This window comes from Scatophagus argus, chromosome 4 (assembly GCF_020382885.2).
Source record: "Scatophagus argus isolate fScaArg1 chromosome 4, fScaArg1.pri, whole genome shotgun sequence".
NCBI lineage: Eukaryota > Metazoa > Chordata > Actinopteri > Scatophagidae > Scatophagus > Scatophagus argus.
This window is the reverse complement of record NC_058496.1, coordinates 10,942,530-10,957,316: the sequence shown is the minus strand read 5'-3', so window position 1 is coordinate 10,957,316 and position 14,787 is coordinate 10,942,530. Positions and strand designations below refer to the sequence as shown.

Below are 14,787 nucleotides of genomic sequence, written 5' to 3'. Positions count from 1 at the left end.
TATTGTATTTTTTACATTTATTTTTAGGCCAAGGAAGGGTATGCAGCTTCAAGAGTAAATTTGTCATATATGTCAATTTTTGATTTGTGTAAGGTGTGAATATTTAACTAAGTATGAAATAGACTATCAGCTGACTAAAAGAAAATGTATTTTGACAAGAGAATCAGTGAAATATCAGTGAGAATCAAAGAAAACTAATACTTAGTGACATTTTCCCCCGTGATTTGTCACTTTCATAAGCCTAATAGCCTGTATAATAGTGGTATGTGGGCCTTCTGGTATTATTGTAAGCCAAAATGGCCTATTATAATCTAGTATATGTGTTGGAATGACAGCTAAATAAGCGAAAGTGCCACGACAAATTACAAAATTTATCCAAAGGAATGATATGACTGAATGACATCGTGGCCATAGTCACAATTAGTTCTTGCAGGAATATGTAGTGCCAAAAATGTTTATGGTTATAACACGGAGCTTTTAGTATGCACAGCTCCGATGAATAGCATTGAGAACAGGAAATCAGCTGGGATATTGGGAGAACATTCTAGGAATGTTTAAGCGAAATGTCATTTGGTGAGGTATTAACGTGATGAACGCCATGTCATCAGTAGATATCAATATTTATCGGTGATTTGAATGTAATAGTTGTGACTGTCATATTTTCATTCCGGAGATTTACCGTGTACAAATTATTACCGTTAGTCTGATCAGTGGTTGGTTTGAACGGCGTCACGACTCCAACGGACACCTGGATCTCTGATTGGCTCAGACTGCTGATCCGGGTACTGCACTAGAACGAGCCCATTAGCGAAAGGTACCAATATGGCGGAGGTAAGAGGGAAAACAGGGGAGAAGCAATCGATCTTAAATCGATATTTTTAGATCTTGAGTGTTGTATTTTTCATTTTTATGTTATCGATTGAAGAAACAATAGTTTTTTCCATCTGTACAGCGTGTTTCGTGTCATAATTGTCATGTCTATTCCTCTAAAATATCCTTGAATGTTTGGACTGATCCTTCACTACAAGGCCGCTGCGCCTTCGCTCTCTCAGCTGCTTTGGTGTAGCGGCGGTGTAAATTGATACGTAAATTTAACGTTAGCTTGCTGGTTAAAGGTAATAACATATCGCATTTGTTATAAATAGAATTTTGTTTTTTTCTATTTAAGCTAAATCGGTGACAGCTTTACTGCATAGAGAATCCTATTCAGTCGATTGCTGTACCGCGCTAACTAAATTAGTGTTTACATTTTTCGATGCATAACGTTAACACTAGGGTTTGGGGTTAGCCTGTTGGCTAGCTAACTATTACAGGAGCCGACACTGCGTAAATCGTACTGTCCCCCTCAAAATGTTCGTGTTTTTTACGTTGATCGTCTCATACGAAGGGAATCACTGTTTTCCAGGGGTTTAAAACTGCATTGTTGCTCACAATTGTTCCCAGTTTGTGGCTTTCCGCCGCGGCTGACGTTATATTAGCCACCTTGTTCAGGTAACGTTAGCGGCAAATGGATTTTTCCCAGCGAAAGGTTTTCGTTGGTCATAACACAACAATAAGCGCATTTTATTTACTGCGCTTGATTGGATATTTTAGGTTAAAATGTTAGCATGATAGTTGAATCCACGTTTCAGCTTTTGTACTCATTCATGCTTTGGCTTTTTTCTTTACAGGCTTCCCTAGGGAGTTCAAGTCCAGGTAAGAAAACCTCTGCTATCAATTCAGTCTTGGTATCTACAGCTTATGGTGAACTTCCTTAAATTTAGCTGTTATAATTGAACAATATTGCACAACAGAAATATGAAAATAAAATTCTATATTTTTTATTGTTTACTTTGTCAAAGAAAATGGCCTTGAAATTGACAAAATACGTGGTAAGACTGGTAAATTTATGTTTTTTTATGATTGTTTTTTTTTCTTTCTTTTCATTTTCTCTCCCTCAGTTGGCTCTTTATCATCAGAGGACCATGACTTTGACCCAACAGCAGAAATGTTAGTTCATGAGTATGATGATGAGAGGACTCTGGAGGAGGAAGAGTCTTTGGAGGGAGGGAGAAATTTTCGCTCTGAGCTTGCAGATCTGGAGAGGGTAAACTCATAAATTTCATAAAATGGCATTTACTTGTGCAAAATTGAATGAATTCATTTGTTCCTTAAAATAGTCAAATCTCTCTTTGTGCATGTAAAAGTTATGTATGTATTGTTAATGTGGGAACCTAAGGACACCGCTAAATGACATTGGGTTGCAAATATTGATATTCTGTTGTAATGTGTGTGTAGGGGGGTAGTATCTGAAAGATGCTATGCCAGTGGGTGGTGCATCCTTTCTGATGATAGTGTGTTATATAGCTGCGGATGCTACAATTAATGAAGATCAAGTACACTTATATTCTGTTAATTTCATTCCTAAATTCTCTTAATTTATGATATGCTAAGTTTGCATTTCCTCCTTTTTTGTCTCCCAGGAGGGGAACATGCCGTTAGAGGAGCTGCTGGCCATCTATCGCTACGAGGCCTCAGCAGGCTCTAGTATAGACAGCTCTTCCGGAGACCTGACTGATGAGCTGCCTGACATGACTTTGGACAAGGTAAATAATTACTGTTTTCTGGTGGTGTTATTAAATACATTTGAGATTAGAAATAATTGATCACCCTTTGTCTGCCTCATCATACAATGGATATTATTCTGTCATCCTAGGAGGAAATAGCTAAAGACCTGCTGTCTGGGGACTATGAGGAGGAGACCCAGTCCTCAGCTGATGATCTGACCCCTTCTGTCACCTCCCATGAGGCTACCGATTTCTTTCCAAGAACACTTCGATGTAAGTGATGTTTTACATGTACTAAAAAAAGTACTACAAGACTGTAGCTTTGCCTGATTAAAGATTGTCATACAATGTCCTGCGCTAAAAAAAAAAAACTAGGGGAAATTAGTGCTACAATTACCTATTAATTGATTAGTTGATTATAAGAAAATTTAGTTGCCAAATATTTTGACTATCAAATAATTGCTTCAGTCATTTTTCAAGCAAAAATGTCTGAAGATTTGCAGGCTCCAGCTTCTTAAACATAAGGATTTGTTGCCTTTGGGCTATTGGTTGGATAAAGGAAGCAGTTTGAAGGATACAGTGCTTTTGGGCTCTGGGAAATTGTAATGATCACATTTTTTGACATTTTATAGACAGATTAATCAAGGCAATAATCAGTAGATGAATCTCTAATGGAAACTGTTAGTTGTAGCCCCTGCTGTTCAAATGGACTGCAATTTTGGGTGACAACAAAGAAGTAATGCAAGCAAAATGACCAGCCATAAGCAACTACTGACATACTCTGTGCTGAGTTCACTGAGCTTTGACAGTCTGTGGTAACTATTGCAGCTGAGCCAGTGGCAACAGGCTTTCTGGTGTGTCTGTGGCGGAGTGTCCATGCGTAGCAATAACCCTGCTGTTTGTCACGTTAGTGTTATCATCGTCACTCCTTAGCCCTGAATGTCTTGTCATGCTCTGAATATAGCACAGTCTGTGTTGCCGTTATTGTGATACTATCATGTGAGTGTGAGTTCGTCTTTGATACCTGCTCCCAGTCTTGTTATGTCTGATTAGCAATCCAAAACTCAGAGGTGTTCAGTTCGCTGTCAAATAAAATAAGTAAAAGACAAACAAAAGCAGCGAATCCACACAAATCAGAAGCTGGAACTAGACAATGTTTAGTGTTTTTACTTGAAAAGTGAGTTTGTTGATTATGAGAGCAGTTGCTGATCACTTTACTGTAGATTAACTAGTTGATTCAGATTTACAAGACATTTTTGCAAATGTTAAGGTTTGAGAATTGTATAACTACCCACATTTCTTTAAAAGATTTAAAAAAAAAACAAAAAACAAATCATGTCAGCCACATTTCATGTTTTTTTCTTTTTTTGTGGTTTTGGCTGCAATGACAACATGTGTAGTGCTTTTTCACATTACTACTACATACTACATTAGGTTAAATGTACAGCTGATTGGTTTCAGTATTGATGATGTATATAAAAACTTCACCAATCATTTGTTCATGAAATGTCAAATAGTAAAATAAATGCCTTTCATTATAACAATGTAGAACCAAATAAAGTGCTTTAAATGACTTAGTTTGTTTTAAAAAAAATAGTCTAAAACTTACAAATTAAGTTAACAGTGCTATAAAATGCCGTTCAAGAAACAGCAAATTGAAAAGCTGTTAATTCATGTATTTATCCTTTAATTGTACTTGCAGGTTTATTGAGGGGTGACCTTCATTTATAACACTACTGAGTCAATTTCAGACAAAGAAAAGAAAAACTCTACAGAATAATTTAATCTCTTATAAAAAATTATGTGCTTGTTGATGATTGATTTTCTGTTGATTTATTAAATATTATGTCATTGTAGAATGTGACCAGGTCATGAACCGGTTCTGTGCATAATCTGAACCTTCCAAAATATTTAGTTGAACTTATGTATATTGGAGAAAATTTGATTACTTCTTGCTAACTTACTGTAGCAGGTAACCAGGTTTTAAGGTAAACCATCAAGCCTCAGTGCAAAGAAATTCCATGCACCTCAATGTATGTATTTGTCATTTATCTTTTCATCAGCCAACGCTATCTCTGACGGTGATAAAGAGTCAGAGTGTGATGAAGATGGCCCAAGCCCAGAGGACTCGCGAAAGGTAAATTACACATTCAATTTTGCAGCACGTTAAGGGAGGAATAAAGGTAGTTTACTGAATGCTTTAAGCTGAATCAGCACTAGTTGATTAAAATGCTCTGTATTGACTTCTGTTTTGTTTTTATCACAGGAAATAATGGTGGGAACAGAGTACCAAGCAGAGGTTCCCTCTTGCCTTTGTCACTACAAAGATGGGGAGAAAGGTGACTTCATTGTGATTGCTCACAATATAATAAAGCCAAAATAATATGCGTAAGGTGACTAATCTTACTGTAACATCTATTGTTATGCAGCTTATGAAGATGAAGACGAGTTATTATGGAGCCCGGGTACATTGCCAGAAAGCAAGGTTAGGAGTTTCCTGTCAGAAGTGTTGTCACGGACAACAGATGAAAAGGCAGGATGTGACAAACAAGGGATACATGTTCGAGACAATGAACAGGTCAGTCATGTCTTCATTTATCAAACCTTTAATGTTGATGAACATGGTATTAGCGATGCGTGTAGGATTATGCAGTCGGCATGATTTTTCATTGACTTTAATTCACCATATCTGACAGCCATTACCTTTGAGGTATGTGTGATGTGTGGCCAATGTTGCAGTCTTAATCACTCCGCTCTTTCCACACAGGCCCTGAATGAGCTTGTCAAATGCAACTACAACACCCGCGAAGCACTAGAGAGATACTGCAACCGTGTAAAGTCCTCAAAAGGTAAGTAAAGGAAACACTGTGGGCTGAAAAGAGAAGGGAATAAGAATGCAGTACAAGCAAAAAAAATTCATAAAACGTACATACATAAGAGAATATTTAAATTTAGAAAGGATGTTAAATGTGACAACCAGAGACACCAGTGTAATTTAATGATGCACGATAACTTGCTAATCTTTTACTTTTATCTTTTCACTTTGCCTCTGATGACAACTTCATGCTGCTTAGCATTTGACTTTTAACCACACAACTACTGGTGAATCACCTTTTTCCCCAAAATATTTTTTGCTCTTTGCTTACATTTTTATATTCTACAAATGTGTGCCTTACTTCCTAAACTGTCAGTTTATGAAGCATAAACTCTCTCATTAGCATGCAGTGAGCTCTACAAGTGATCGTGGAGAATTTTATTTGGCTCTTAAAATCCATTCTGTATGGTAACACACAGTATAGACAAACTCGTATTAGGGTGTATCTCTGTATTTGACCATCTAATCTACTCAGTGAAGAGCTAAATATTAGAAATCATCCTGCATAGTCAAATAAAAAAAGCAAAAAGTTAGTAAAAAGTAGAAAAAAAAATTAGATTAATCAACACATTGCTTACAGTGGCTAGAAATATAAAAATTAAAGCTTTCACAAAGATTGACTTGAGTTTTTGTAGGTCTACATGGATTGCTTGATTATACTCCAACAATGTGTTAATGTGTGTCTGGTTTGATTTCAGAAAAATCACCTCTGTGGTCTGAGGAGGAATGCAAGAACTTTGAACACGCACTACAGATGTATGACAAGAATTTTCACCTCATACAGAAACACAAAGTGAGTCTTCATTTCCTGAACTGAGATTCTCCTTCTTCGCAACTATGAAAGGGCACAAAATAGAGCTGTGATCATTCCTTGTAATTGCACTCTTCCCCAGGTCACAACACGAACAGTAGCAGAATGTGTGGCGTTTTACTACATGTGGAAGAAGTCGGAGCGCTTTGACTTTTTTGTGCAGCAGAATCGATTTGGGAAGAAAAAGTACAGCAGCTATCCTGGTGTAACGTAAGTGTTTGCCTTGTTTTCGCTTGTGATTGACACAGTGGGCTCTGAGGGAAAAAAAACAAAGATAATTCGCAGGAAACTAAAATGAAACCCTTTTCTTTGTGTCCAGTGACCTGATGGACAGGCTGGTGGATGAAGCAGAAGGACTGGCAGTGGACAGTTCCTCCTCTGTGTGTTCAGGAACAGGTGGAGGAGGAAGGCTGGAGAACACCACGGACCAACAGCTCAGCCTGCTCAACTCCATCACTGCCAGTGACCTCACAGGTCAGTAATGGGACTTAGTTTTAGAGTTGTGGAGAAAACATGAGCATAAGAAATACTTGATCAAATTAAAGGAAACTGTTGTATTGAATTTTTTTCTCATTACACAAGTTTATGTCATTTTACCCTTTCAACATGTTTTTTGATTAGTGAGTCAGTTAAAAGTCAGTGTTAACTGAGTGTCGTGTCTCCTTGCAGCATTGAGTAACAGTGTCGCCACAGTGTGCAGCCCTGCAGAGGTTAGTTGCCTGGACTCCTACAGCTTTCCTTCACTGGACAGTCTCCATCGTGGGTCCCTGAACCACGATGAATCTCTTGGGTTCCCTTCTAATGGCTCCGACCCCGACTGCCTCAACATGCTCGACGCTGGGTTCTACCACTCTGACCTGGGCCAGCTAGGAGGAGTGTGCGTCAACAAGGACTGCGAGCGGCCCTCCAAGAGACTCAAGATGGCCCTTCCTGACTCCTTTATCAATGATGTATCTGTGGGTAACCTTGGAGTGGACTTCGAAGCACGACGGACAGCGGCGCACCACCACCGAATCACCGGCGCCAAAATGGCAGTGTCTGTCACAGACTTTGGGAGCTTGGCTGGCAGCGGCGAGCCCAACGGCTTTCTGGGAGCACACACACGGCACCACACACAGCATGCTGCGGCACTTCAGTCAGAGTGATCTTCCTCGTCCCCCTCCCCCCTTGTTCTTCCCTTTTGAAACCCCTTATACCGCTTGTACATAAGACTGACCTCACTGGAGAATCCAATTTGTTTAAATTCTATTATATATATATATATATATATCTATATATATATATGTATATGAATATACTTTTTGTTTTCATTTTTTGTGTAATATGACATCAGTGATGTCTATCATATAGAACTAAAATCTTGATTTCTCTCAAGAGTTTATATAGCCATTTATTTTATTTTTGTTTTGTGGTCTTGAGATGTGTAACGTCCATGTACAGTGGGGCCCAGAGGCTGCAGTAGGAGAGTTGTGTATCTTCCTCCCTCAGATCTACACACAACATCTTCAGAACTACAATATGTTATCCTGCCATTCTTTCCAGCTGCCAAAAATGGCTTAGTTTGCTGCCTCTAGTGTTAGTATTTAGTTGCTTGTCTTTGTTGTTTGAAGTGGTACTTTTTTTTTAACGTTAGTGTTTGGTTTACAGGTACTTTTTAGTCACCAGACTGGTGAAAATGGTTTTATTTGTCCAGATAAACCGGGCTAGACTTTGTATGAAGAGCAACACTAGCATGGAGATTAGCTTAGAGACCAGGAAGTGTCATAGCCTCAGCTGCTAAGGCCTTGCAGTTTGGTTTTCTTTTTATTTTCGCTGGGGGAAGTTGGTGTGTAGTTTGCTTTACTTTTAAACTGTTCAAAGTTGCCAAACTGGAACGTGAATGTGGTAGTTTTTTTTTTCTTTTCTTATCCCATGTTGTCAAACTCAAATTGTTTCTCATTCATAGGTTTTCCTGTACCGGTGACAAAGAATACCTTACAGAGTAACATAATAGGAGTCACCTTATTTTACAGGTGGATATTGGAATTTTTTTTAAAAAAAAAATCTTGCTTCTTTCCAGGAGGGAAAGACAGTCAAACAAGAAAACCATCAAAGCAATATTGCAATGCAAAGATATTGATCGGTTTAATACTCATTTAAACATCATCAGGCATCGTAATTCTTGTATTTATTGATTATGCTTTTACATTTGATATTTTTGTTTAATCTTTGGAACTAAAGCTTTCACTCATGCTTCTTTTAGGCAAGCTAAGCTATACTTTTTCTTTAGTTGTAGTGAAAAAAATATGTTAAAATATGCTCCTAAATTCATACCCCCATTAGAAATAAGCAATGCCACTTTCAGACCACTTAGCAAGCTTGGGTAAACCTGCTAGCAGTATTATGTCTTTATTTAAAGCCACTCTGTATTTGTATTTAACCTGCCTGACCTGTTATGATGAGAGAAGGCCTTGTATAATCTGGTCGATTATTTCCTGGGAGTCTAGTGGCAGAAATGGAGCCATTTTCTGTTGACTGAAGTCCATAATTGTGAATTGTAAAATGTTTAGCGGGTCATCGTCAGTTGATTGGATGCAGTAGTAGTGTTTACTTAATTTATCTATGCATTGTGCTATGAATAATTAGTTTGTTTCAGGGGAACACCATGTTTGTCTTGTCCGTAGACTTGTAATTCACCATTATGTGTGTATAGACAGGATTCATGACTATAAACCATACTTAAGTTTGATCAAGTAATTCAGTTTTCAAGCCCAACATCATAGAAGATGTTTACTTATGTGTTTCATGTAAATAATTAGCAAATAGCCTTTAAAAGTCTATTAACTGACCTCTTACACTTGTGAATCTGTGTCAATACAAAGGTTTTAATTTGATTCCTTGTCAAAAGGCAATAATTTGTAGATAATGTACAGATATTTTGGGTTTTGCATTTTACTGGTTGACTTGGTGTTTGAATTTGTTTTTTTTTTTTGTTTGTTTGTTTTTTTCCCCCTCTTTGGAAAGTCATGATACCCAAACCCCCCACGACCCAGCTGAAACCACGCATGCCAGCTGTGTCCATTTCTCAAGTGTACCACTTAAAACGGCTTTACCTGAAGACGTATTGATATTACTCAGTGTTGCAAATTTGCATACAGAAGTTGCAGCCATGTGTAAAAGACACTCATTTTTCTTTCCTCGAAAAAAAAAACTTTTTACATGTTGTCGTCTATATTTGTCTTTGATGGTAAAGGGATGGCTGCTGCTCTGAGTATGTGGAGAGCTAGTTTCTCTTTTAATGCAACGTGCATAATGCAGTAGGTCCTCCAAGCTCTTCTAGCTTTAGCAGTGCAGTGATATTTATTTCACCTGTGGTTTGTACAAAGACTCAGAAAAACTGTCAGAATGTAAAGGCCATTCAGTCGTAGAAGTAGGTTTTTCACCACCCTGTGAACTCTCGAAAATGTGATATTTTATTGATATCTCTGGTATGAGACTTGTGTGTGCAAGCAAGCACTAAACAAATTAATTTTATATTTTGTATTGTGTTTTGAAGTTTAAAAAGGAAAAAAAAATTATAGCAGTTGTGGTTTTGAAAAAGAAAACTCTCAAGTCCTTTGATGAAAACAGAAACACCTTTGTGAATAAAAACCTACAAAACTTAAAAATGTATATCCAGAAATAGAGACAATCAAAACTTCACTATGAGAAATGTTCAAGAAGCTATCTTTATTGTTTATAAGAATTGTACAGAAACATTGAGTTGTTTTTTTTTTCCTCTTTTGTTAAACATTATTTTGTATTTTCTGTTGTACTTTAATACCTTGTGTACAGATCCAGAAATAAAGCTCTGGAAAAGGTTCGGAGATGATGGCATGTTCATTATCATCGTACAGAAACTGTAAATTTACCGATTCATTCGCAGAGATTGTGGTTTTTGTTAAGTTAGATGTTGACATTACAAACTGAAAAAAAACAAAATGAAACGGAATTTCTACAAGATAAATTGGATTGAACAAGCAAGTATGAACACGTTAAGTGGACCTTGAGCTGAAACTGTTTTGTCAGCTGCTGTTTCCAAAGTCAAGAGTGAACTGTTGAGTTCAATTAAAAAGCCATAATAGAGAAGTCAGAAAAGCGCTCTTTGAAAACTTTTGATGCAAAAGAAGCTAAACTAGTCAGCCAGTTGACTTTGAGCTGAGACTGTTTTGCAAATTTACTGCACACATGTAACTTAAGGATATTGATAAACTCCATGACTTACTTTTCAACTTTTAACCACTGGAATTTTCAAATCACAGAATGATAAATAATGCTTGTAATGGCTAAGAAGTTAACTGCCAACTGGAGTAAACTAACAGCAGACAGGCAGAGCTGCTCTGCTTTTTTAAAATCAGAGCTACCACAGGCAATATAAAAACTAAATCAGTAGTTCCTTACTTTCATCTTCTGAGAGGAATGGGCAAAGTCAAAAAGTCCTCAGCTAGAATTACCTCTATGCCGCTGTCCTGTAGAGCTTCTTCAGCCTGTCTCTTGAGCTCTGAGACATCATCCTCATCCCCTTCCTTCTGCAGGGAGCACGGTTTGTACCTCTGGCTGAAGTGGTACAACACCAGCCTGCGCGCACAGCAAGCCAGAGCCACCGCCGCCGCCATTCCAGGCGTACTGTGTCCGTGGTCCACTGCTTTGTCTTGGTGCTCGTTCCCAAGGGTGGCCTCATGAATCAGAATGTCTGCTCCACTGCACAGTGCCAGAGGTCCTTCCCCGAGAACTGAGCTACAGTCCCCTAAAATGCACACTTTCCTCCCAGCAACGGGTTCTTCCAGCACCTCACTAGGCTCAACGACACGCCCGCCCTCCAGAGTTACAGGCTCTCCAGCTTTGAGCCGCCCGTAAAGCGGCCCTGGTTTCAGGCCTGGGGGACATATCATCAGATCATTCACAGTTCTGCTTGCCACAAGTGTGTCACAGAATTAATACAAAAGACAAAAAACTATTTCCTAATTACAACGCTTGAACACTTGAGTACTTGAATAAATCAATGCATCACATTTTATTTTCCATCTAATTACCACGTGATAATTACCAGAAATGCAAAAAAATTGTTCTTTCTCTGAATTTTATCCTAAAACTTTTGTTGTTCGCTTGTATCTGTCAAAGAATTGTGTATTTTTAGCAGTTTTAAGAGTAAAGATTTTAAAAGTTTTTAAAAACAATTACTGACCTGTTGGTGCACCCTAACATTATATCCTGTAAACTGCATTTCTTTCATTTTAATAAAACATGTGGTGCTTCTGTGCGGACCACAGCCAATTAAGAAGACTAAACTGCTGACCTTTGGCTGTGGAAATACAATATGCAAGTGGTGGTTTGCATTAAATACAAGAAAAATTTGTGAGCCTGAAAGGTTGTCCAGTAGAAAATGTGAACTGAATGTGTATTATATGAATGATTGATTGATTATATATATATATAAACTACTTTATGTCTGAAAAAACGTAAAAAGGCACAAAGAGCATTTACCTAGTTCCTTGAGGAGTTCAGTCTTCAGTCTTCCTGGTCGATCATGTTCCTCAATGCAAAAACCAAATGAGGGGATGCGGTGAAACAACCTGAAGGCCTTGACAACAAACTTCTTGTCTTCAAAGAGGAGGTAAGAGTCACTGGACACGTCCAGGGAGATGGTCCTGCCCTGCTGCTCCTGTGGGTGCAGAGCACCGCACTCTGCTGTCATCTCGAGAGACGCAAAACACAAAACACTGAAGATTACGTGCTCCTGTGAGGGTGGAGAACACTGTCCTGACTCTCGAGCTGAATAAAATAAAAATAAGAGAGACTTGTAATTCACCATTATGTGTGTATAGGCAGGATTCATGACTATAAACCATAATTAAGTTTGATCAAGTAATTCAGTTTTCAAGTCCAACATCATAGAAGATGTTTACTTATGTGTTTCATGTAAATAAAATAAACATAAGGCTTAGTTCATTAGTTGACATTTTAAATTTTGACGTTTTAAGTGACAGATTATAACATTGCAAAATGGATGCAGGTAAAGCACAGAACATACACTGATCTCACAGACTGGATTGCATTGTGAAAAAATGGATTTTGTTAAATGATAAATTCTTTAAAGATAGGATAGACTGAAGCTCATGACATATTTTAGAAGTCTTGGAGGAATCCAGTTGGGCTGTTTGATCTTTTTTTCTTTTTTTTTTTTAATCATAGCTAAAATAAATGAAATCCAGATATCAGTCCAGCCCTATTGAACATGTACTGTATTATACATGACACAGAGAGTTAAGGTGCGATTTATCACCACACAGGAAGAACATAAACACCATCACATACCTCCATGCTGAGCTGTCCCTCCTCTGGACTCTGGTCAGCTGTGGGCTCCAGCTCATGTACTACAGAAACATACACAATGTAGGTGAGATGAGAGCAGAGGAATCAGCATCAAGTATAACACAAAATAGAACAAATCAAGTAGACAGAAGCAGTAACTCCATTTGCTGTGTAAAATACTGCAAATAAATAAGGATGAAAAAACATGTTGCATTTTTCAGTATAATATATATAAGTATTAAACATGATAGCTGTGGTGTAGCTGTGATTGGTTACTTTAAGGTGAAAAGCAGCTGATTTTCCAAAATATCTTTATTGGAACCGTTGCATACATGTTGAATGAAGCAAAGAAAATTTGGAAATGCTGAGGATAGCAACATATATATTGAGGGAATAGCAGTCCTGTGGGTAGCATACACACTCAGCCTGCAGAGGAGGTCTGCTGGGCCACTCAGGTTAACTTTCCATCATCAGTATTTAAAAAAAAAAGCAATAGTGTGAACACATTAGAGCTCAGGTGTGCATTTTGGACCTGCCTGCATAAGGAAAGAGCAGCTGCGAGCCTGTGAGGCCAAGTGTCACCCTTAGGAAGCGACGGAGGCCCCGGGGCCCATAGACGTCCACACAGTTAGGACTCTGCTGAGGGTCTGGGTTGGTGTTGAGGCTCAATGTGCAAAGGAGACCAGGCAGACCAAAGAGGTGATCTCCATGCAGATGTGAGATGAAAACCTTGGTGATTCGACCTGCGTAGAAAGCATGACATAATATAACACACTACAGGTGTCCTAATGGGAACGTAGAGAGAGTGGTGGACATTTTGTCTAAATTAGTTAAGGGTAAATACATCATGGAAATAAGGAACTAGTTATCCTGGATTGAAGGCAGTAAATAAAGAAGGCTAAAACACCAAATTAGTGTCACATCAATCATTCATTGTTGTCCAAAGTCTTCTAGACTCTAAAGATGTTGGTAATCATCAGACTTCATTTGCCTGAGATCAAAAAAGGTTAAATAATACATAAATAAAATAAAAAAAAAAGTCAAAGAAAAGACAGGGAGTAAACTTACACCTCTACATTTCAGAGGCTAATGTCGTACTTTTCACATTTCAATGACTTTGTAGGTTCAATGACTTTGTAGGTTCAGATTAAAGATACAAAATATAACCAACAAATAAATCAGGATGTATGTATGAAACTCACAAGCTACTCAGCAGTGTATATGGTAAATAAAAAAATAACTCCATTTTTAGCAGCGTTAACATTAGAGTACAAATATGTAAATATATCAATAATTATAAGTCAATAATATAAAACACATTATTCTGAAAATGGACATTTTGCACAATGAGGACTTTTTGTTTTTGCACTTAAAGTAGGTCTCTATTTTGATGCTAATATAATTTTACGTAAAATGTTGAATGGGGGACTTGTTGTAACGGAGTATTTCTAGACTGTGGCACTGTTGCTTTTACTAAAGTAAAAATGTCAAAAAGTAAATTAAAATAAAAGTAAATTGAACAGAAACGGGCAAGTTTCGTGACAAGTTAATTAGTAGTAATTTTGTATATTTTTCATACTTTTTCATACCTAAACTCATCTGGAAATTGAGCTTCTACTCCACTTTTGGGAAGAGAAGAATAAACGTTACAAAAAGTTCAATGGACAGTTGGAGTGTGTGTGTGTCAGGTCTGAGTTAAAAGCTATTCAGTAACTTTTGAAACCATGTTTTAGTTTAGCAGCAGGCGGTACGAATAGCTGCAGTGACTCACCGGCTCTGAGGTGGCTCTTCATCAGTTGGGTCTGCGTTCCTTCCCCGCAGTCAAACAGCCAACACTCCCCTTCCGTCCGCAGCACCAGAGCCGAGGCGCCGCGTTGAGGGGACGGGTAAGCCGAGCCGGTCCCGAGGAAAGTCACATCCATGCTCATCCTCCCTTGAGTTACAAGAAAACTGCCGAAAATTGCCTACAAACACAACTGAAGCGGTGTGCCATGCTAGCTGTAAACCGTCACGCGGTGATGACGTAACAAGAGCGACTGTGCGGCGTTCAAGTCACGCTGGAATATTAAAATACCTCTTGAAGGTCTTCACAATGCGGGAATACAAAGAACCAGAACTGGATAATAACAATCAAAACACAGGGGGCAGCTAAATGTCAAACATCAAGGGGAAAAAAAATACATTTGAATGCATAAAGCTGCTCGGTGACAAATTAATCAGCAGCC

General features: G+C 38.1%; 2 protein-coding genes across 3 annotated transcripts; one reads left to right on the top strand and one right to left on the bottom strand.

The window, feature by feature from the left end:
- Window positions 1-720: 720 nt before the first annotated feature.
- Window positions 721-10,072, top strand: mier3b (mesoderm induction early response 1, family member 3 b). 2 transcript variants are annotated; one of them, XM_046387663.1, is made up of 13 exons: window positions 721-831; window positions 1,671-1,695; window positions 1,941-2,086; window positions 2,463-2,585; window positions 2,696-2,819; window positions 4,610-4,683; window positions 4,813-4,885; window positions 4,976-5,124; window positions 5,314-5,395; window positions 6,120-6,214; window positions 6,315-6,442; window positions 6,552-6,706; window positions 6,902-10,072. In XM_046387663.1, exons 1-13 carry the CDS (start codon window positions 823-825, stop codon window positions 7,375-7,377), a joined length of 1,659 nt encoding a protein of 552 aa, XP_046243619.1. In that variant the 5' UTR covers window positions 721-822; the 3' UTR covers window positions 7,378-10,072. The 2 variants fall into 2 exon arrangements, with proteins under 2 accessions (XP_046243619.1, XP_046243620.1); XM_046387664.1 differs by lacking the exon at window positions 721-831 and adding an exon at window positions 849-1,115.
- elac1 (elaC ribonuclease Z 1) lies at window positions 8,173-14,608 on the bottom strand. The gene is made up of 5 exons (XM_046387665.1): window positions 14,334-14,608; window positions 13,099-13,305; window positions 12,566-12,624; window positions 11,735-11,945; window positions 8,173-11,126 (listed from the first exon to the last, which is right to left on the bottom strand). Exons 1-5 carry the CDS (start codon window positions 14,488-14,490, stop codon window positions 10,654-10,656), a joined length of 1,107 nt encoding a protein of 368 aa, XP_046243621.1. The 5' UTR covers window positions 14,491-14,608; the 3' UTR covers window positions 8,173-10,653.
- Between the last annotated feature and the right edge of the window lie 179 nt (window positions 14,609-14,787).

Excerpts from the sequence above, each read along its gene's own strand:
- elac1 (XM_046387665.1), bottom strand. The coding sequence starts at position 14,490 with ATGAGCATGGATGTGACTTTCCTCGGGACCGGCTCGGCTTACCCGTCC. Across the intron at positions 13,306-14,333 it reads GAAGAGCCACCTCAGAGCCG|GTCGAATCACCAAGGTTTTC; the intron begins GTGAGTCACTGC and ends CTTTCTACGCAG. Across the intron at positions 11,127-11,734 it reads TGAACTCCTCAAGGAACTAG|GCCTGAAACCAGGGCCGCTT; the intron begins GTAAATGCTCTT and ends TATGTCCCCCAG.
- mier3b (XM_046387663.1), top strand. Across the intron at positions 1,696-1,940 it reads CCTAGGGAGTTCAAGTCCAG|TTGGCTCTTTATCATCAGAG; the intron begins GTAAGAAAACCT and ends TCTCTCCCTCAG. Across the intron at positions 4,684-4,812 it reads GCCCAGAGGACTCGCGAAAG|GAAATAATGGTGGGAACAGA; the intron begins GTAAATTACACA and ends TTTTTATCACAG.